Source organism: Peromyscus leucopus, chromosome 4 (genome assembly GCF_004664715.2).
Source record: "Peromyscus leucopus breed LL Stock chromosome 4, UCI_PerLeu_2.1, whole genome shotgun sequence".
In the NCBI taxonomy this organism is placed as follows: Eukaryota; Metazoa; Chordata; class Mammalia; order Rodentia; family Cricetidae; genus Peromyscus; species Peromyscus leucopus.
In genome coordinates this window covers 6,210,303-6,233,582 of record NC_051066.1, presented here as the reverse complement: position 1 = coordinate 6,233,582, position 23,280 = coordinate 6,210,303, and the positions used below count along the sequence as shown (strand labels likewise).

The 23,280-nt window shown below is 45.4% G+C and overlaps 1 protein-coding gene across 10 annotated transcripts in view; it reads right to left on the bottom strand.

Annotated features, from left to right (window-relative positions):
- Positions 1 to 23,280, bottom strand: part of Garnl3 (GTPase activating Rap/RanGAP domain like 3) — a 142,659-nt gene that overhangs the window by 91,744 nt on the left and 27,635 nt on the right. For 7 of the 10 annotated variants that reach the window (XM_028884762.2, XM_028884764.2, XM_028884761.2 and 4 more), the window contains one exon: positions 8,072 to 8,141. In XM_028884762.2, coding sequence (XP_028740595.1) covers positions 8,072 to 8,141 — 70 coding nt within the window. Of the gene's footprint in view, positions 1 to 8,071; positions 8,142 to 8,453; positions 8,680 to 8,867; positions 9,089 to 9,169; positions 10,255 to 23,280 lie in introns of those variants that run through there. The other 3 variants (XM_028884766.2, XM_028884765.2, XM_028884767.2) reach the window with 3 other exon arrangements.

Below are 23,280 nucleotides of genomic sequence, written 5' to 3'. Positions count from 1 at the left end.
TCCAAGACAGATGTGTGCCTTGGGGTCCCTCAGGGAGCTGACCTGCTGCATAAGACTCAGATACAAGCCAGATACACTGGAGAACATCTGTCCAAATGGGAATTGCAGTTGTATAATGTTTAATTCTTGATATTCCTGAGGGAAATATGCTGTTACCTCCTCTAATCTCTCAATTTGGTCATGCCACATGGAATATGATTTTGTCCATAAAATGCCCATAAAAACAGAAGGCATCACCAGCTCCAAATGAAGAAAAAAATTATTCTGTTAGGGATGCTGAACCAGCAGCTAAGTTACTCATTAGCAAAGGACTGTCTCTGTAGAACAGTCCCCTGAGTGCAGTTTATATTTGTGCCCAAGCAAAAACACAAATGACTCTTCACCAAATTTTGAGGGGGGCTGGGTGACAGCCTCGACAGAAAAGTGCCTGCTATGCAAGCATGGGGTCTGGGGCTGGTCCAGGGAAGCCATGTTAAAAAAGCTAGGCACCCAATTGACATCTTACGTCACCGAGTAAAACCTCTAGTGCTGAGAATGGGTTACATCTTGCTGGGTCACTGGCCAAGGGGGTCCTAATAATGCCAAGGGTACTGGTTCCTCTCTACACCTGATGATGGTAGAGTCCCACTGCCGAGGACACTATTTAGCTGTCTTTGGATATAGGGAAATGGAGCTGGTGCTGAACTAGAAGCTTCATCCCTACTGATAGCATTCATGGGGCTGGAAGGAACTTTACACACACCTGGGGCAGGGGTGGGTGAAAAGTAACCATCAGTATCATCTAGCTACGAACTCTCCGACCTACAAGACACACTGGTGTAAGAGTGGTACAAATGTTACGGGACTGGCCAACCACTCTTTTGTGTATTTACTATTAGGTTTGAGGCCCACTTCGTAAGGTGGAATTTATACCTGGGCACTGCTAAAGTGGCCGAGAAGCCAAGACCAGACAGATCTTGGGTCCTAGGGGAAAACCTACTACTGTTATCCTGCTAAAGGAACAGCAATAAAATGAGAAATCTACAACTAGACAGTGTGTAGAGAGTGAAAAACTCCTCAGCCTTGAATGGGATGTCTTTATCAATCCCTCCCCTCCAGGCTCAGAGGTACATATGGTAGAGGTAGAAAGACTGTAAGAGCCAGAGGTGATGGATGACTCCACGGAGACAGTGTCTCCCATATACAACAGAGCTGAAACACATACAAACTCACAGAGACTGGCTGCATGCACAAGACCCGCACAAGTTCAAGCCAGACAGAATCCCTGCACTGAGAGAGGGAAGTGGACACAGAGTCCTGCCCTTAACCAAGTAACTATTTGCAACTGATACCTGCTGGGAAAGGGAAAGACAGTTTTCTCCAATGGAGTGTCATTAAGTGTATCAACCACACTCTAGGGCAAGCCCCATGCCCAGCAGTTGACCAACACAAAACAGACTCCATTTGTGTGTGTGTACGTGTGCTTTCTGTTTTGTTTTGGTATGTTTTATCTTATTTTTTTCTTTTCTTTTTTTTTTAAACAGAGAAAGGAAGAACATGATGCTAGGTGGGCAGGAAAGTGAGGAGAATCTAGGAGGAGTGGGGAAGGGGAAAATATGCTCAAAATATATTGTCTAAAACTTCTTAGAACAACAACAATAATAATGATAAGAAAGCTGAGCATGGTGGCATGTGCTTGTGATTCCCATTCCCACTTCTAAATAAATGGAGGCAGGAGGAGTCTTAGGGTTTCCTGGCTGGCCACCCTAGCCTAATTGTTGAGTTCCAGGCCAATTGAGAGACCCTATCTCAAAAAGCAAGGAGTGTGGAACCTGAGGAATGACACCTGATGTTGACCTATGGGTTCTACACACACACACCACCACCACCACCACCACCACCACCACCACCACCACCAACAACAACAACAAGAAACCTTTAAGGATCTTCCAGTATGAAAATCTGCACATTCCAAACAGGCTCATTGCCAGCCATTCAGACAGCACACCACCAGACATCTTTTGTGGCCACTCTAAGTTCCTAACAACAAAACCCTGCCACCTTCGGAAGGAAGCATCACTCTGCTTCTTTCCTGCACAGCGGAGCAGCATGCATGCAGAGAGTGTGAGCTCACCCACTAAGACATGCATGTCAAAGGAATGGACAATATTCTAGCCTGATTTATGCTAATCTGAAATCACTTGCAGATGGTGACTTCCCAGAAGCATCCAAAGGCAGGGGTGCATGACTATCTGCAGCTGGACTGCACTGAGCAGAGGTCTATATTGTGCTTAGACCATTTATCACTTCTACCACATCAGTTTCCTGTCTATGCAGTCAAAGGGCATGAACAGATCAATGAAAGCTACAAACAACTTTTGCTGTCCCTGACAGATTTCGATAGAAAGTGATGAGGGATGGTTGATGGTGTAATAGCTGTGCCTTGCTTGGACTGTTGCCAGGAGAGACTGGACTTGCAATCCATCAGGAAGAAAAATGGCATATGTTAAGGCAGAATGTGCAGCAAGCTAATGAGTCTAACTGCGTTGGTGGTGGTCAAATAGGCTTGGTTTATCTTTTCCTTTATTTATTTTTCATGGGTTAAGCTGCTCTCTAGTTTCTCTCAAGCTAGAGCACTCATTCATTCAATCAATATTATTAAGTGACTAATGCTATTATTGTGCTTAGTACTGGGGTTATATGAGCAAACAAACAGCCAAGATTGCTACTTGGGGGAGGCTTAATAATTTGTATCTGTACTTACCGGATTAACGAAAGTGGCAGGCGTAAGAGTCCACTAGGAGAAGAGGCAAGTTTCATGAGATGCTTTTACACAATCCACTTCAGGAGAGCATGTTGTTAATCCATGGAGGTGGGGGTGGGGAGGTGTTCTACTGCAGATTCTGCGTGTGTGCGCGTGTGTGTGCGTGTGCGTGTGTGTGTGTGTGTGTGTGTGTGTGTGTGTGTGCGCGCGCGCGCGCGCGCGTGTGCATACATGTGTGTCCAAGCACCTATACGTGCATGCGTGGAGGCCAGAGGTGGACATTGGTGTCTTCCTCTACAATTTACCATTTCAGTTTTTGAGATAGGGTCTCTCATGAATCTGGATCATCGACTGTCTAGACTGACCAGCTAGTGAGCATTCAGGTTCCACCTGTCCCTGTTTCCCAGTGCGAGGGTTACAGGTGTGTGCACCACACTTGTTCTGAGGTGCTAAGGATATGTATCAGATCCTCAGGTGCATGCAGCAAGCACTCTGCCTACCACACTACCTCCACAGCCCTTCTTTAAACTGACACTATGTCCTCTTCAGACATAATCTTCTCTCTCCAAAAACTCTGTCCAGGGAATGGTTCTAGAAGGTTAACTTTGTATCAAATGACCCCACTACCCTGACACATCCCAACCCAAGAAGAATGAATCCATGATTATCTAGTTGAAATTTGAAACTCAAGTTCAAGAAATGAAGACTATAATGGGAATTAAGAGATGGAACCTATGTGATCCAGGGAGACTGGGAGACTGACACCAACTCAGTAATAAAACAATTTATGAAAACTGAGATACAGTGCTAAGTTAAAGGGCAGCAGGGGATCACCGTGGATTGAGGTGGGCTGTGAGAAGATAGCATTAAGCTCAGGCCATGCAAAGCACTAGGAAATCCTTGCAGAGAGCAAGTGTAAAGGTCCTGGGGCATGGAGAAACTGAGGCTATTCTAGAGAGCAGTGAGGTCAAGTCAAAGCATGGAGAGAAAGAGCAAGGTAAAGTACGGGCCAACAGTCCAGAATGAACCACAAGGGCAATCAAGAAGGAAAAGACTTCATAGTCTCCATATTCTAGACTATCACTCTGTCCTGAGATAGACATAATCACCAATGAGACAGGAGAAAAAGCCCCCAATTGACTCACACATCCAGTCAACTGATGTTTTTGAAGGGTACTATGACCTATCGAAAGAGGAAAGACAAAATTCATCAAATGGTGCTGGGATAGCCGTTTGGAAAGAGTGAGGTGAGCTCAATACCCACAGGCACACAGAGAACAACTCAAAGACATGGAACTAGAAAGTCTTCACAGAAAGGGGACTGGAGAGGGCAAAGGCAGCTGGTTTGCAGAGAGATGAGTGAGACAGACAGGAGAGGAAAGGATGAGGCATCGTGCGGATTGGAGGGAAACAGCTTTCCTGTCACTCTTTTCCGGTGAGACCTACTCCACGGTGGAGGCAGACTGAATGCGCAGCCCAACCACACGTTTTCTTGAAAGGAAACAAGCTCTGGTGACCACCAGGGGCAGCTGAGGTCCAGGTGGTTGGCAGCCTGGGGACAGGGCACAAAGTGTGAGGAGGCGGTTGCTTTCTGGAGCTAGACCACGGCTCTTGGAAGCAGCGGACAGACTGACTTCTCTCTCCACTCCCTCTGAGAAGCCAGCACAGTGCCTGCCCCAGGGTAGGGCTTCAAAACCTGCTGAGAGAAGGCTGAAGAGTTCTGAGGGGAGTCCACAGGGATCCCGGCTTCCAGATTCTCATGAAATTTACGTACAACCGGTACTTGTGGAATGAAGTACTGAGTCCACCCTCATTACTGATTTGAATGGCCATGCTTAGTTCTGACCAAAGACTCTATAACTGTGCTGTTTTAAAGCCAACATTTATGCTAAACTTCCAATTTCCTGGAACCCTTCTCTGAAGTCTGAGTTCTGTGATTCCCAACAGTCTACATCACACCAGGTTAAGAAAAGCTAGAGTTGTTTCCTGATGAACAGAGAACATGCACACCACAGCAAGTCATCACATATGGACATTTCACATCAGCAGATTCAGTCAATGAAAATATTAGGGGAAACTGAGTCTGTAATGAACATGTGTGGACTGTTTTCTCGTTACTTTCTGTGGCATTTATGTTGTATTAGGGGAAACAGAGTCTGTAATGAACATGTGTGGACTGTTTTCTTGTTAGTTTCTGTGGCATTTATGTTGTATTAGGGGAAACTGAGTCTGTAATGAACATGTGTGGACTGTTTTCTTGTTAGTTTCTGTGGCATTTATGTTGTATTAGGTATCCTGAGTGCCCAGAGGTGACAATGCATATGGAGGATGTGTGTCAGATGTATGCAAAGATGCTACTTTACATAAGGGACTTCAACATCCTTAGATTTCAGTATCCCAGGGAGCGCTAGAATGAAGCCTGCCATAGAGACCAACCTATTGTATTACTCTGAGGTGAGAGAAAACATCACCTTCCTTTAAAAAACATGGAGTGGCAATTTCAGTGATCCTTGATCCCAAAGCTGGAGTTCCACTCACTTCCTCTGTTTCAGTCAGCACAGATGTCATTTTTGATATGGAAAAAAACGAGGCACAATGTAGTTTACAAAAGGAAGAAAACTGTTACGAAGAACAGTTCAATGCCAAGACTGACTGCCACATACAAATCCAAACAATGACTCTGAAGATGACACGCACAAACGATACTTACAAAACAGTTAAATGGAAAAGTCATAATGCAAAATTAAGTGCATGATTTTATTACACCCATGTAAAAGTGAAGTTTGTAGCCTTAAAAACCAGAGGTGCTAAAGAGAAATGAAAACACTTGCTACAAAGTAGTGAGATTGGGGGCTGGAGAGATGGCTTAGAGGTTAAGAGCACTGACTGCTCTTCCAGAGGTCCTGAGTTCAATTCCCAGCAACCACATGGTGGCTCACAACCATCTGCAATGAGATCTGGCGCCCTCTTCTGTATACATAATAAATAAATAAATCTTAAAAAAAAAAGTAGTGAGATTGTCCACATAATTTTAAAATACACTTAAATATTAATTAAAATAAAATTATTTATTATGACTATTAATTAAAATAGTCATTTTAAAATTTTTATGTGTATGAGTATTTTGGCTGCATATATGTCTGTGTCCACAGAGGTCAGAAGAGGGAGTCAGATCCCCTGGAACAGGAGTTACAGACAACTGTGAGCCTCCATTTGGGTGCTGGGACTTGAACCTGGGTCCTTTGGAATAATAGCAAGTGCTCTTAATTGCCATCTCTCAATCCTATTTAAATTTTATCTTATCTTATTTTAAAAGGACACACACAGCTCCAGAGGAAAATCATTAACAAATGGACTGAGGAACTTGCTCCCTCATCAAGTTGGGGATGGTTGGTGACTAGTTAGATTCGTGAATGAGGCCCTCCAGGTGTGGTCTGGGGTCCACAACATCAAGGGCAATCCAGGAACTTGTTAGAGACTCAAACTGTGGGTTAATTCTGCTGCATTGGTAGCCCTGCAGTCTATGTTCTGATAGCTTTCCTGCGACTCTGATGTCTGCTCAGCTCACCTGCTGCTCTCCAGGACCATTCGGGTATCAATCTGTAGACTTCACCTGTGCCACCCGTGCTGATTTCTTTCGGTATCACTCTCACTTCATCGGGGCTCCAGACCACTTCTTGGACCCAGTCCAGTCTTCATCTGACTATGAAAGCTCTACTTCTGCTACTGAATTTTGCTTCACTACTGTGGCAGGTGAACATGAAAACGCTAAGTGCTCGGTGCCATTGTCCTATCTCACACTCATGGCAGAGCTGCAGAAGGAAAGGTTAGTGTCCCTACTCTATGGATGGGAAGACTGAGGACAAGAGACATTCAAAGTCAGCAGTAAATGATGGAACAAGGAAGACTTGGAGCGCATGCAGAGAAGTCAGCCACGTTGTGGATGACTGGTGGCGGACATGGAGGAGTGGAGATGTGGACCACAGCCCGGGCTTTGCTGGTTACTACTCCCGCTGCCTCACCTCTGGGCACGGCCGTTTGCCCACTGGCCTCATGGAACATCATTGCCAAGGATCCCGCTCTCTACCCACATCTGCCATCTATTCTTTACCTCCCACATCCTACTGTCCTTCATGAGGCCTTTCATGCCATCTCCTTGAGGTTCCCTGATAGGGCAGGTGGCTCCCTCCCTTCTCTTAGCTCCTATCATGTTATCTTTCTCTATTTAGCTCTTCCTGTTCTGAATTATACTCATGCCCAGGCTCCTTAAGGAGAAGCAGTGGTCTGGGTCAGTGGGCTAGGTATTGACAGTGACTGACGGAACACACACTGAGTCAATCGCTGTGTCTTTGATGTGGCTATACTCATTCTATATTCATTCTGCTCAGCCCCTTAAGAACAAAGACCAAATCTTTTATGTTATACTCAGAATACTCAGCCATGGGCCAGGCACACAGTCCAGTCTATTACAGAGGCCACTGGTACTCAGCTCTGGTGTAAGCTGCTCTCCTGGTTACACCTCTAACGATGCAGCTTATACTAGCAGTGGGTACCTGGCTACTATGCTAGTGGACAGAAACAACTCATTTTTTAATTAACAGAAAAGTAGAGTTAATGTCCTCAATTGCGATCAATAATAACCAGTACAGTTTATAAGCACATTTTCTGAAACTGGTTCAAATCCCATGCAATTGAAAGACTAAATCACAATCCTATCTTTAAAAACTGAGTCTACCAATGCTTTCACTTTCCCTCTTTGAAAAGAATATACACTCTAAAAAACCATATCACAAACTCTAATGTCTCATTATAAAAAATTAGATATTTTCATTTAAGACATTTATCATCTGTTACAGTTACTGATCTTGTCCAACTAATAGGCTTTTAACAGGAAAATATCCCACATATTCTAACTCCTGTACCACACCCAGAAAGCAAAGATAAAATCAGAACGTGAAAGTCAATAATCATTAAACTTTTAAAACTAGATCTGTAAAGTTGCAGGAACAAGATAACATAAAAATGAAATGCTACTTTTCTTAATTTATAAATTACTTAGTTCTATGTACTGCTTAATGGAGAAAAATACCAAGCCACAATATATTTTTAACAAACTGGAAGACACGAGATTAAAAGTACGTAGCAATGAAAAGAGATAAAGATGATCAAATGACCATAACCTTTCAGCACTTACTGATTCCAATTAAATCTTGACACAGCACACATACAGTTTAATAGTAAATATACAACAAAAAGGGTTGATGAGCTTGGCAATCGCCTCTAAGTCCAAATCAATGTACCACTACTGAACAGACAGCATTAACTTACCAGCTCCACAGATCCATAATGTTTCCTACTGAAATCCCCACGTCTACAGCCTAGGTCTTCTGAGACAGAGCTGGAACAAAAATGCTTCATCAGTATTATACATAGCGATCTGGCTACACACCTTCTGAGAAAAAAAAAAAAAAGGCTGCTATGGAACAGGCTTGCAGTGCCCAGGCACCTCACTGCAGGGGAGCCTCCTTGCAACAGACACCGTCCCCAGCAGCCATTGCAGAGCCAGGCTTTCATGGAGCCCTCAGTCAAAAGAAAAACGTCCAAGTCATCCCTAGAAGTATAGAGGATGATTGAATTAAATATTTAGTTCATTTGGAATCAATTGGAATTCCCAAAGCTATTGGTGGGTTATGATTTCATTCCATATTACCGGAGGGATGGCAGCCCTGCAGGAACTCGAGGCAAGGGACAAAGCTGCTGAACCAGATCTTGCAATTATCTTTTGCTTAAAGAGTAGAGTCTCTTTGTTCCAAATATGCAACATAAAAATAACCAGCATCATTTAAAGCTGTATTTTAAGGAGGAGACAAAAATTCCCAAATCCTCATAAGCTCCCCTCCCCTTCCCCAGCATTTAATTTAAGATTTTATGTGTTAACATGAGAGAGAGAGAGAGAGAGAGAGAGAGAGAGAGAGAGAGAGAGAGAGAGAGAGAGAGCGAGCAGAATAGAAAATACGAAAATCTAACATCTGAGTATATTCATTTTTCACATGGCAGCGACTAATACTTCCCACCCTCCCCTCTATCCCCACCCAAACAGGCTTAATCAGAGAAGCAAACTCACATGCCGTGTCTAAGAGCAAGAAAAACAAAGATGAAAATTGCTACTGCATTTGCATCTTGCATGCGCAGCTCCCCTCTCCAAAGGCACACACCTTACTGGCTACTTAGTCTACCTAGGACTCCGTACAGTACCCAAGGAACAGCAGAGAGCCCCCAGGACAAACAGTTTGAATAAGTTTGCCTTGACAATGCATGCAAACAGCTCTAATACAACAGAAAATAAAATTCCGCAAGAACCACACGTTTCATCTATTCAAACTAGTTGGACTGTCTGTCACATGCAGAGGCAGGTGCGCTCAGTACCTTTTCATCCTTCCTTACAAGGTAGCTACATTTTCTAAATTACAGCCCTTCTGGCACATTCGGAAGAGACTGACTCTGATGTTCAGCATCCAGAGTTGACTCTCTGCCAGGACACCGTTTGATAGGCTCCAAGAAAGACAGCATGAGAGAAATGAGATTAGCGTCTAATGGTATTCTGCCTCCACCATTTCACAGAGATGGCTGAATTAATCTTATACAAGAAAGTTAACCTTTTCTTGCCCTCACTCCTTTAGCTGAAAGTGTGTGACAATGACGACAGTTTCAAAGGGGTGCCTAGGCCACCTCCCTGCTTGGATGGACATCCTTTCTCCCCTTACTCGGAACACAAAAAAATCTCTAAGAGAGACTAAAACAACTCCCCACAGGTTTATTCCAGTCTGGCCTCTCTGCCCATTTGTGGAGTGTGGTCTGAAAATGCTCCTTGAGACACTGTCCTTGCCCTGCATTTTGCTTCCAAGGTTCTCTTCTGTAAGGCTGGGTTACTGTGGACAGCAGATCTCCTTCAGAGGCGGGTCTCTGCATGGCAAAGCCCGGGCAGGGTGGATGCTCTGCTCTGACTGCAACCCCAGCTTTGGACCATAATTAAGTCAGTGGCAGCGGCAGCGGCAGGTTAAACTCAACAAGCCCAACACAAAAAGCAAAACAGGGGCTATGGGTCCCTCTGCTGAGAAGGTTCAAGGACACGGTGTCAGCTCTTTATCTCTGTCAAACACAGCAGAAGCAAACACAGCAGAGATGGCAGCCCTCAGTCCCACGATTACACGCCACCCTAGACATCCACTTTCCCTAGACGTTTCTTAGATGAGCAAGAGCACTCCATGAAAACCATCAAGGGTGCCACAGCTATAGGATACCTGCTGCCAGCTGCCCTTCCCTCTCTCCAATTACACCCTCTAGTCCTCTGCAGAGAGCCTGCTTGTGTGAAAACCAGGACTAGGGCACATACCTTGGCCTGTAAGAGTTATCCAAAGTAGACATGTTGGAAACCCCTCCCTCCCCAGGTGTCAAGACATGGGTTCCCAGTGGCAGGGGTCATCCAAAGCTCTCCAGGGAACTTTGATTGCTCCAGGCTCACTGTTCCACCCACTGCCTGGCAAGGGTGGCAATGGAATAAGCCTGCATTCAGGGATGCACACACATCATCCAGATCTTCCTGGTCAGTACCTGACAGCAGGTTGCCTGCTGCCATCCTCCCTGAGGGGCCTTTCAGTCTCCATGTAGACAGGCCTGGCCTACCATGCAGGTGCAGCTGTGTGTCCTGGATTGACAAATTACTCCGTTCTCTTGGACTCACTTTGGACTGTGTTTGTTTCATCTTGTGATGAGACCATGGGATCTAGCTCTGGTCAAGACAGGATGGGACAACAATGTCATAGATGACTTGCAGACCCATGCCCTGGGAGGTACAATAGCCTCCCTGGGTTAGCAGGGTGGGAGACTCCAAAGGCTTGCAGCAGGGCAGAGCTTCAAGATGAAGAAACCTAGGTCTCCGTGTGTCTGTGTAGATGGCATCAGAAGTGGAATGGGAGGCGCATATTTACCAAAGAAAGTGTCTTACATTGGATGTTATGATCACAATCACCTAACATGTGGCCCAGATTTAGGGGACAGACAGAAGTGATAAAGAGCCTAATCGTGGGGGATGGAAAGGCAGTGATCTGCCTTACACAGCTGCAAAAATATTTGGAAAAAGTGAGATCCACAGCAATTCAGAAGGTGGACCATGTCCCTTCTGAGGCTGCAGCTTCTGGAAAGCAGGCCTGACAGAATCAGAGTGAAGTCATGTGCTGGCTCCCACTGGCTTTTTCACAGGGAAGAAAGCAGGTTCTGGAAAGAACTAGATGGGTGTTCTGGTGTGTTTTCATTATCAACTTGAGACTAACAAGGCCCATTGAAGTCCAGCATCAGAAGCCCCCTTTTGGTCACCTAATTAACCCGCTCAATCAAAATTAAACACCTCACCCTAACACGGGGTTTCCCTCTTTACCTTTATAAACCGCCATTTGCCTGTGTGCCACGTCTGTCTCCTCTCTGTCCCTCCAGGTCAAATACCTCTGTCCCTCCAGGTCAAATACCTCTGTCAACCACAGACAACACAATCACCCGGGAAGAAGGTGGAAGGGAAAGTATGTGCTCAGGATCCCCAAGGCCACGTTCTCAGCACAGAGGAGATTTATCTGCCCAGAGGGACAGAGGCAGGGGATAAGAGACAAAGACAGACAGAGGATGAGGGAGAAGGGGAAGGGACAAGGGAGAGGGACAGAGAGGAGACAGACGTGGCACACAGGCAAATGGCGGTTTATAAAGGTAAACAGGGAAACCCCGTGTTAGGGTGAGGTGTTTAATTTTGATTGGGCAGGTTAATTAGGTGACCAAAAGGGGGCTTCTGATGCTGGACTTCAATACTTTGATAGCTGGACCTTGTTAGCCTCAGGAGGAGGAAGGGGCCAAATAAGGGAACAGGCCTTGGTGGCAGCTTTAGGAATATAATCTGATGGTTTTTAACAAGGCAGAGGGAGTGGGGGAGAAGGACGGGGCCTGCCAGGGCCATGCTCACTACACTTGAGTTGGCCAAAGTTCCTTCAGAGGGAACCTTAACCGAAGAATTGCCTCAATCAGACTAGCCTGTGGCCATGCCTGTGAGAGATTGTCTTCACTGATGATTGATGTGGGAAGGCCGGCCTGCTATAGGAGGCACTATTGTAAGAAGGTGGCCTGGGCTGTGTAAGCCAGCTAGCTGAGCATCGGCCATGAGCAAGCCAGTGAGCAGTGCTTCCCTACTGTTCCTGCTCTGTCTGAATCCCTCAATCACAGACCATGACCTGGAATTGTAAGGTGAAATAAACCTCGTCTTCCCTTAGGTTGCTTGTGGTTCGAGTGTTTTTACCACAGCAACAGAAAAGCAAGCTAGAACAATGGATTTAAGTAAAGATAGAAATACAGAGACTCCAGAGAGCAAGGGTTTCACAGAATTCAGAAATCAGTTTCTGAACCCCAAGCAAGAAGCATTCTGGCCAATGGAATGTAGTGGGTTTGCACCTTGCCCGCATCTAGGCAGGAGCCTTTCCTGTGAGCAATCTGGGGTCTGTTTCCTTATCCAGTAGCTGGAATGGAGGGGTCTGGGAGGACCACAGAAGGTACAACAACAGGATTAGGCTGTCTTAGAGCTACAGAGAAGAGTCGCAGTAGGAATGACCTCCCTGGGCTGTGTCTGAGTGAGAAATAGCACACTGTTTGAAGTCACTAAACATCGGGTTTATCTACTGCAATAAGCATTTTTAATTTTTTTTCCTTTTGATACTGGGGAGTGAACACAGGGACTTGTGTGTTCAAATGCTCTATCACTGAGCTATATCTGTAGCACAGTTTTGTTTGTTTAAATTTTTCATTTTGGAATACAGTCTGGCCTTGAACTTGGATGCTTCTCCCTCATTCTCCAAAACAGCTGGATGATAGACCTGCACCACTAGGCCCAACACAGTAGGTCACTTTTTGTGCTGGATGCCCGGGAGGAGGGGCTTTCTGACACAGCTACTTTGAGTGCCCCCTGCAACCCAAGAAATAGGACTCGCGGCCGGGGCCCACCATGAGCAAGCTCTCTGTAGCTAGCTCGAGGAGGAGTAATGTAACTTCCATAGAGGGGAAGCAGAAGGTACACAAGCCAGGATGTCTCTGTCAGGACAGCGATCCACTGCCTCCTTTAAAAGTGATTTTCCTAGAACACAGCCACACCTACTCATTGTGGATTGTCCATCTGCTTTGGCATTACAGCGGTGGACTCGAGTAATTCCAACAGAAACCCTGATGACTGAAAAAGCCCAAGCTATTTACTAAGCGGTTCTCAAAAGAAAACCAAAAAAGCCACATTGCCCTCCCCTGTAGCAGTCTCACGAATCCCTACAGTTGGTGTCAGGGCAACCCATAACCCCACATTCCTAATATCCACAAAAACACTCAACCTGACTCTCTGGGGAGCTTTGTAACAATGTGGATTCCCTGGTCCCGTTCCCAGAGGCTGTGTTCAGACCATCTGCCAGCCAAACAAGTAGCCCGGGGAGTTCTGCTGCAGGTGGTCACAGGTAATGCTTTGAAAACTGCTCTTCCAGGTGCTTCTGGAATCCCTGGAAACCTGCTAACCATGCTATAAGGAAGCACCAGGCCCAGGGCAAAGTTTCTGTTGGGAAAATTGATGGTAGGAGATAAGTGTCTTCCTTCCAAGCGCTACTACAGCCACAGACCTGGGCTCTGAGCCTCGCTGGACATCAGTTCTCTCATCTTTAAATTGTGGGTGAAAATATCCCATTTAAAAGGATTATAAAGAATCCATAAGGAAAAGCAGCCAGGGTGCTAAATGGACATTTATTACATGAAAGCTCATCTGAATGTTTGCTATTGTCTCAATTATTAATCTCCATTTCTCTCAAGTTTTTAGAGAGATTCAGGAAGGGGCACTTGGTATAAATAATTAACTTTTAAAGGATTTTAAACAAAACTTCTTCCCTCATGTATCAGTAAGAGAGTACCCTGTCTAAGCAGCAAGCTTCCTGGGGAGCAGACTGAGGGGAACACACCAATGTTAGCACCTGATCTCCTCACTAAGAGTGTTGGCCCAGCAGGGTGACTTCAGTTAGAAAATACTCAAGACCTACTGCCGCCATGACAGGAGGACAGACAAGTGAAGCCTGGTTAGAGTGGGCCATCAGAACCAGGCAGGTGCGGACAGGAACCAGGAAGCTTCCAATTCCCTATGTGCCATGTGGTCCAGGCTCTAAATAGCAACCCTTCTGTTTCAGCAAACTGATGTGTAAGGATGCTGGATCACGCTTTGCAAGCTGCACAGTGCGGAGGACCTCCATGCTAAATCTCTACATATGGCCTGGGAATGAAGCAAAGCCTTCCACTCCACAGATAGGCCAGGCCAACTGTCATTATGTAAGTCAGATTCCTGGAAAGCAGGATCAGGCCCTCTGCAGAGTCAAGAGCTGCCGAAACTGAGTAAGGAGACCAGGGGAGGTTGGTGGTTCCCTCAGCTGGCCCTGAGATCAGTGCCAACACTCATAATTGGCCAGATCCATGCAGCTAGGTTCCTGTGGGTCTCAGACCCAGTTAATGGTTAAAACCATCAGTATCAATAACTACTCTCCGAGGGTCAGGGAAAAGACTGTGTGAGAAACGCCAGGCAGTTTTCTGAAGCTCACCAGTGGGAGAGTTCAATGTCAAGAGCTCCAACATAGGGCCTCGGCCCCGTGACAAGCACGCAGCAGGGCACAGATGGCAGGGGTCCCCCACTGAAGGCCAAGGGGACTTTTTAATGGTGCCAGACTACAGAGTGAGGCTTGCAGGGAGTCCAGGGTTTCCTAACAACAGGTACCAGAATAGCTCATGGCATACAAGAGACCAGAAATGCTTTCTGAAATACACCAGGAGACACAGAAATAGATGTGATTACAAACTAACTTCCAATGACGACATACAAAAACTCTTCTAGTAAAGGCCTGGCCAGGAAGCAGGGAACAGGGAGGGCAGCTTCTGGCATGCATGAACCCCAAAGTCAGAGCCCTTTGATTCTTCCATTTTTAATTTTTTAATGTGCTTGAGTGTTTTGTCTATATGCATGTATGTGTATCACATGTGTGCAGTTCCCTTAGAGACTAGGAGAGGGCATTGGATCCCCTGGGGCTGGAGTTATCGATGGTCGTGAGTTGTCATGTGGGTGCTGGGAATTGAACTCTGGTCCTCTAGAAGAGCAGACTACGCTCTTATAGCTGTTGACCGGCTCTCCCCAGCCTTTTTTTTTCCTTGAACACTTTGAAATACAATCTTCACATAATATTTACATGTCTACTAAACTTTGAGAAAGGCATGTATCTAGATCCTACCTGGTTCTTTTTTTTTTTACGTTTACAAAAATATTTTAATGAGCATATCAGAATGGCAGAAGGAAATGGGAGAAGGGACATATTTTACAGTGCAAAATTATTATGCAGAAATTTAAAAACATCTAATTCATAATTTTGAATGCCTACTTAAATATTACTTCAAATACATTTTAAAGCTCAACAGATTTTGTTGAACTGAGTTACAGATTCTGAACCTTATTGAGAATACATCATAAAACATTATATATTCCAAATGAAAATGGCAGGGCTTTGCTAGGACCTACATAACTACAACAGAAACTTTTCTTTTTGAGACAGCGTCTCAGGTATTCCAGGCTGACCTCAAACTCACTGTGTACTTGACGATGGCCTTGAACTTCTGATTCTCCTGCCTCCACCTCCCAAGTGCTGAGATTACCGGTGTGCACCACCACACCTAGTTTATGTGGTACTGGGGCCTACCCGGTTCTTTAACACAAAGAGTCCTATGATAATTCACTGCACAGTGCCAGTCACTAGCATTCACTACTGGTCTTTAAAACTGCTGCTCGGGAATGAAAAGTGGCGACAGTTACAACTGCTGGAGGAGATGTGGAGCTAGACCACTCGCCCACTCACTGTGGAAGAGGCCAGTTTTGATTAAATGGAATCTGCTCTTACCATATAACCAGCAATTATATTCTGGGGTATTTATTTCAGAAGAATGAAAATATTATACCCACAAAGACCTGTGTAAAATACATTCAGTATATGTTTATTAATAATAGCTTCAAACTAGAAACAATCCAGATGTCTTCCCAGGGGCAAAGAATAAAACAAACTGCAACACCTCCACACCATGGAATACCACTTACCAACTAAAAGAAAACACAACCACCATACACAACAATGTGGTTGACTTTGGGGGGAGCTACAGTACATGGATTTAGCCAAGTCCAAAGGTTTCATATTTTTCTTCATTTGTTATTTTCAGAGATAGTCCGGGCTGGTCTTGAACTATGTAGCTAAGGATAACATTAAACTCCTGATTCTCCTGCCTGTACTTCCTGAGTTCTGGGATTACAGATTTGCACCACCACTCCTGACTTCATAAAGCATTCTTGAAATAACAGGATTCTGGTTATCACAACCCCCACCTCTGGGGATGGAACAATTTTTTTTTTTTCCAAGACAGAGTTTCTCAGTGTAGTTTTGGTGCCTGTCCTGGATCTTGCTCTGTAGACCAGGCTGGCTTTGAACTCACAGAGATCTGCCTGGCTCTGCCTCCCGAGAGATGGGACTAAAGGCATGTGTCACCACCACCGGGCTCCTGCTCTATTTCTTATCTGTGTTACAAGACACAATAATCTAACCATGAGATCAAAGTGTATGTAAATCTGGGGCAATCTAAGAAAGACCAATGAGTTTCATCACTGTTTCCTACTGAGATGCTGTACTCAAGTCATCAAAGATGCTGTTCTCTGTATCACCACAGCTGCATACAAATCTATGATTATATACCAAAATACAGCGTTTAACTGAAAGTTGGGTACACTGGTACACACCTGTAGCTCTAGCTTCCTGGTAGGCTGAGGCAAGAGGAGTACTTAAGTACAGCAATTCAAGGCCAGTGCAGGCATGGCAAAATCCCATTTCAAGGAAAAAGAAAAGTTTAATAAAACAAAACAAAAACCCTGTAGGGCTGGAGAGATAGCTTAATAGTTATGAATGTTTGCTGTTCTTCCAGAGGACCCAAGTTTGGTTCCCAGCACCCACATTGGTGGCTCACAAGCACTTGTAATGCCAGTTCCAGGGAATCTGACACCTTCTAACCTCAAAAGGCACCCAGAGACATGTGCCATACACTCACACAGACAGATACACTACATACACGAATAAAAAAATTGTATCTAAGCCAGTGGTGGTGCACACCTTTAATCCCAGCACTTGGGAGACAGGGGAGCTCTGTGAGTTTGAGGGCAACTTGGTCTACATAGCAAGTTCCAGGCCAGCCAGGGGCTTCACACTGAGCATCTTTCTCAAAAAAAGAAACCATCACCAACGAAACAAAACAACAAAGAAAGAAACGAACAAGAACCCTATATTTGAAACTGTGTGTGTGTGTGGGTGCTCAGTGGGGAAAACGCTTGCCACACGAGCACTTACGTTCACCCACAAGAAGCCTAGCACAGCAGCACACATCTGTAAACCCAGCACTGCAGGGGTGGATCCCAGAGCTCATTGGTAGCCAGGTTCAGTGAAAGATCCTGCCTCAAAAAAAAAAAAAAAAAAAAAAAAGTAGAGGAAGACAACCACCAGAGGAAAACAACTGACAGACCTTTGGCCTCTACACCACACCCATGTGCACACGCATGTGCACACACACACACACACACCCATGTGCACACAATCCCCCACATGCGTATGCGCACATGAAAAACAAAACTAAAGCCTGTGCATCTGTATCCATATTTTTTCTCTCCTTCAACAAACAGCGACTGAGCACCAACAAGATACCATGGATCAGGCAGGAGCTACACCCAAGAGGCACATGCTCTGTTCTCATAAAGCTCAGAGTCCACAGCCCACAGGACTTCCCAAGGGATGGCTGTCAAGTGCCTGCTTCTAGTACATCCAGTCTGTCTCACATTCTAGACTCAACTTTTCAGTGACAATGTTGGCTTATGTGAGGTCAAGACTAGAGGGTTTTCTGGATCAGAGTATAATTTGTTTGGGAGAAACATTGCTCCACATGGAATCTATAAATGATACAACCAAGTGCTAATATTAAAGCCTATAATCAGCCAACATCGTATGTTGCTACCTACCTCCCTTAATTGCTTGAATGTCTAAGGAAATCCCTTTGTCCTGGTTAGTTTTTATTGACAACCAAGAGTCACCTGGGAAGAGGAAATCTCAACTAAAGAATTGCTTCAATGAGGCTAGCCTTTGGTCATGCCTGTGAGAGATTGTCTTCATTGATGACCGATGTGAGAAGGAACAGCCTGCCATGGGCAGCATCATCCCTAGGGCCTGGGGTGTATAAGAAAGATAGCTGAGCATTCAGTGAGCAAGTCAGTCAGTCAGCAGCATTCCATGGTTTCTGCTTTGGTCCCTGCCTCCAGGTACTTGACCTGACTTCCTTCACTGATGGGCTATATAACCTGTAAGTGTAAGCCAAATAACCCGCCCCCCCCAGGTTATCTATGGCCTGAGTGGTTTCATCAAAGCAACAAGAGATCAAGCTAGCCCACTCTTCAAAGTCTGCCTCTCCAGGTCTCCATGCTTCTCACCTGGAATTCACAAGGTCTGCTCCTAGCTGACCCAGACCTTAAAGAGAGACACGCTACCCAGAGTGGACTCCTCTACACAGTGCCCCTCGCCAGGACTGCTGCTGTGCAGTGGGCCTTGCAGTAGTACTTGGGCTAGCTAGACATGCAGAGAGCTAGACCCCACTCTGGACCCGGGGAGACATTATCTAATTCCAAGCAGTTCTCCCAGGATGTATAATCACACCGAAATAGCAGGAGCACTGATTCTAGACCTTGGTTCCTAACCCCGTCTTCCTGTCAAAATCAACTGAAGGGGCTGGAGAGATGGTTCAGTGGTTAAGAGCACTTGTTTCTATTGCAGAGGGCTTAGGTCCATTCCCAACACCCACATGGTGGCTCACAAACATCTGAAACTCCAGTTCCAGGGAATTTGATGCCCTCTTCCCACCCCCACGGGGCAGGTACTCATGTGATGTACATACATACATACATACATACATACATACATACAGGCAAAAACCCATACACATAAAATAATTTTAAAAATCTAAAAAAATAATTTGGACTTTTCCCTTTGATTTGTTCAATTCTGAAATATTTCAAGGTAATGAATGATAAAGAATCATACAATGAATACTACAGATACATGTGAAACACTGGTGGGCCTCTCCCTGGCCCCATTTTCATCCTTCATTCTTCTGATACAGTTATGAACTGACAGGTGTCTACTCCCAGCCCACATTTCTATACCTCTACAACCAACAGAAGCAGTCTACCACACTCCATCACACACACCGATTTTACATAAATGAGCATCTTACCACGCATACCTCTCTGCAGGTAGCTTCTCTGGCTGAACAACATGCGCAAGAGGTTTGTATTGGTGGCAACTGTAGCTCTAGTTCATGGACCCGACCCTGGTACAGCATCCGGAACATTGCTTCCAGACAGCATCTCCACTCTCCAGTGCCAGACACTTCTGCTGCTCGTAACTTTTAAAAACTATGTTTATTGATGTGTCTGTTTATGTACATGGATGTGCATGTGCCATGGTGTATGTGTGAGGGTGCCAGAAGACAAATTGTGTGAGTGGGTTCTCTCTTTCCATCATGTGGGTCCTGAAGATTAAACTTGGACCTTTAGGCTTGGCAGCAAGTGCCTTTCCTTGAAGAGTCCTCTTGCTGGTCCTGCTTCTAACATTTAAACAATGCTGTAACACACACCCTTGACCACAGGGACAGGTGATGCCCCAGTTATATATCCAGGAGCGGAACTGTGGGGTCAGGTCAGGTACACTGTTACATTTCCTGCCAAGGGGCAAATTTCCTTCCCACCCTCCTCTCCTCTGAGGAGCTCATGAGTTCTACTTATTCCATATCCTAGCCAGCACTTGGGCTTTGGTATGAAGGGTAGGCCATGTTGTCTTAAGAAGGAGTGGTTTTAATTTGCTTCCCCAAGTTATCTGAGGACATTCTTCCTAAACCTTACTGGCCACTGTGTTCTCTTTTCTGAGCTCCCTATTTCACATCTTTTACCCACACCTTTCTTATTTGTTATGATCTTTTCCTACTCTGTAGGGTTTCTATCTTTTTAATACCAACCCTTTCTTAATGAATGAATTACAAATATCTTCCAGACAGCAGTTTTCCTTTTGTTCCTGGTCTCTTCACTGATCAGGCTGAAAATCTCAAATATGAACGTAGATACTTCAATCTCTTCTACATGGTCTTAATTTTTCTGACAGATAGAATGCTTTGCCACCATGATTTTATGCAGTCTTGTTCTTTCCCTGTAAGAGTTTTAAAGTTTGCTCTAAGAGTATTTTTGCCTAACTACAGAAATGCCCAGTTCTCACTGCCACCTCCTTGGTACGCAGCTTCAGGAGTGGGATCTATATGTACCTGCAATTTTAACAAAACTATATTCCATCCACGATATATTACAGCCAGCCTGTGAAACAGTCAGGCTCCTTTCTCACCCACTGGATGCCAGCACAAGGCATTTCCTCTACAAAACCCCAGAAACCACCTCATCTCTGTCTTCCTTCCTTGGGTGGGGGAAGAATTTTGGAGACGCTTAGGTACAGAGATTGACGCACCATCTGGTGTCCAACCCAGTATCTGTGACTGAGTGTCCTTTACCAGTGACTTCAAAAAGCTTTCTTTACCCACACTATGCCCCACGGCTCTCCGGTCTTCCTGTTAAACAGTCTTTTTCTATATCAAGTTGCAATCCATTGCTGCTTAATTTCCGCCAGCTGCTCCTACATCTACACCCTTTCGTTTTCCCTAAACTTCTTCGCCATCACTTACACCCCCGGCCACCTGTCTAGTCTGGCTCTGCTCCCCTCTCCCTCCAGCCCTCCAGCCACCGCCTCCCTCCCTCTTCCTTCAACTTGCTGAGTTTCTACTTGCCTTAGGACCTAGAGTGTCCTCTCCAAACTTCATCTTCTCCGTACCCCCTTTCCCTAGGCTAGAAATTACAAAGAGGGATTTGATTAATATCTGTCTGTCTCTCCACCAGAACTTAATCCTGTTGCTTCTGTTCAAGGCTGAATCCTTAGCGCTTGACATAAAAAACCTGGCAGAGTTAGCCCTTAGTAGGGTTTTTTGAATAATGGATGAATGGGTCAATGCATGCATGCACACAAGTCAGCCAGCCCTTTGGGGCCATGCAAAACAAATTAAGGTCACTTCTATGGCAAAGTCTTCCAGATGCCTGAGAATGGCCATGTCCTGGAGGTTGAGAGTAACACTGGAGACAAGGTCAGCTACACTGCAGAAGTGACCAAGGATGAGACAGGACAGACACACAGACCATTTCAGAGCCCTCTTGAGGGTCAGGCCTGGCGAGACAAGCCCTGTGCTCATGACGGCACAGGTGGCTGAAGGGAGCTGAGTTACATAGTGCATACATGAAATTTGCTCTTAGTCAGCCATAAAACTGTAAAAGTGCCTCAGGTTAATCTAAAAAATGTCTTCAGATGTTTATACAAGGCCAGTTCTATGACTGAACAAAGAAAAGGCAGTGAGCCCTATCACAATGACCAAATGTCATTTCATGACGAAGCTCGTGTTGAGATTGGTGGTTTCCTAAGCAGTCAAAGCAGTTGAGACTGACTGACATCAAATCTCAATCCCCTGCAACCATCAAAATTCACCCAGCTGCTCTGCTCAGGGTTCTTGTATGTTGTCATACAAACTGTAGCTTAGTGAGAAATCTGGCCCTACAAAGAGAACAGAACTCGGAAACGAAACTTAGATGCACTACTGTCTAGACATCTGGAGAGGCTGTGTGCTCATAAAGGTTCCAGATAATTACTTGTCTCTGTCTGGCCCACAAGTAACTCTCTCCTTGCCCTTTGGCAAGAAGAGCCCCTTCCCAGGCCTCAGTAATGACAACAGGATTGGATCACTGACCGAATCCGACACATGCTGGTCTTGGTACTTCCTGTAGGATGTGACCAGAAGAGGCCCATGAAAGCCCTCACGGTGCTGTCCGAACACAATAAAAACGCACCTGTGCCCGATCGAGCAGCCGTGCGCCAGAGCACCAACCAGCCGGAGAAGAAAGAGCAACTTTGTGGAAATTGTCGGAGAAAGCTAAAATTTGCTATAGTCTAAATATGCGCGTCACTTTGGGAAGTACCTAGATGTCAGGGAAGAAAAGCTTCCTTCGCCATTCTTTCTGCTCTCTGCCTGGTGCCGCCAATTAAACTGACCAAAGGCAGAACAACGGCGTTAGAAAAGGCAAACACAGCCTCTTCTAATGTTATACAAATGGAGGCTTGAAAGAAAGAAAAGGAAAGAAACACTTAGATTCGGGGACCTGTTACCACTTAACAAAGGTGATACACAGTGAGGAGACAGGGCACCGTGGAGAGGTAAACATGTAGAAACTGGTGCTGGCGGGCTACTCAGCAAGGCTGGTTTATGCAGATTCATCCATTGGAAAACAGCTGTCCTCCTGGTTCAGGAGAGAGCAGGGCAGCTGCACGTGGGGAGAGGTAGGCCCTGCTTTCAGTGGAGGAAGGGAGAGCTTCCTGTGTTTGTTTTTATTCACTTTCAAGTCCAAAATATCCCTTATGCCAAAATGGAATATTTTGATCCCTCACAGTCAATACCAGTATGTCAAAAATATAGTCTCAAACAAAAAATAGTTTGTTGAGTGGACATGACTGCTGCCTTGAGGTAACCCAGGAGAGAGATGCCCGGGGCTACCTTCTGAATGATTTCTGTGTTGTATTTGAGTGTGTGGCCGGATTAGGTCTACTCTGCGGACCAGCGCTCCATTTCCCTGCAGGCACACGCAGACCACTCTGTGGGAAGCAGCCAACTCTTTCTTTGGTGATTTACAGATCAAACAAGAGACTAAAATGTTTTCCAAAAAGCTTGCTCTCGAAGCTCCTCTGACTCAGAGACTCTCTGAAAATGAAACTTTGAAACTCATGGCACAGGGTGTTGAGAGAAGGGAGGATGTTCTTTAGAGTAAACAGAAAAAAAAAAGAACACGCAGAACTACAGGAGACAGAAGTGTTAGGATTAAGAACATGCATTACTCTGAGGACAACAAGAAAAAGCTGGTCACTTCCTAAGGTCAAAGTGGGTCTACAAAAATGAGTGCAGTCAAGGTGGATTTTGGGCGGAGGCGCTGATGTTTAAAAAGCATACCCCTACGTGATCAATGTTTACACTGTGTCCTTATGGTGTTCTGGTTCTGGATTTTGAGCTGAGCACCCCAAATGAGTTTCTGGTCCTCATGGAGTATAAAACTGGAAAGAACGAGACTTTCCAGTCAAAGGAATGCCATTCTTAGCAGTGGCATAACCTCCTTAGGGAGGACGGTGGCTTCTGGCAGTTATTCCTGCAGGGGCTGCAGAAATACTTCTGAGCTCTGGGCATCCAGAAAGGGGCCAGGCTGTCCTCACAGAGAGCGAGGCCATCTTCTTGCCTGTTTTTAG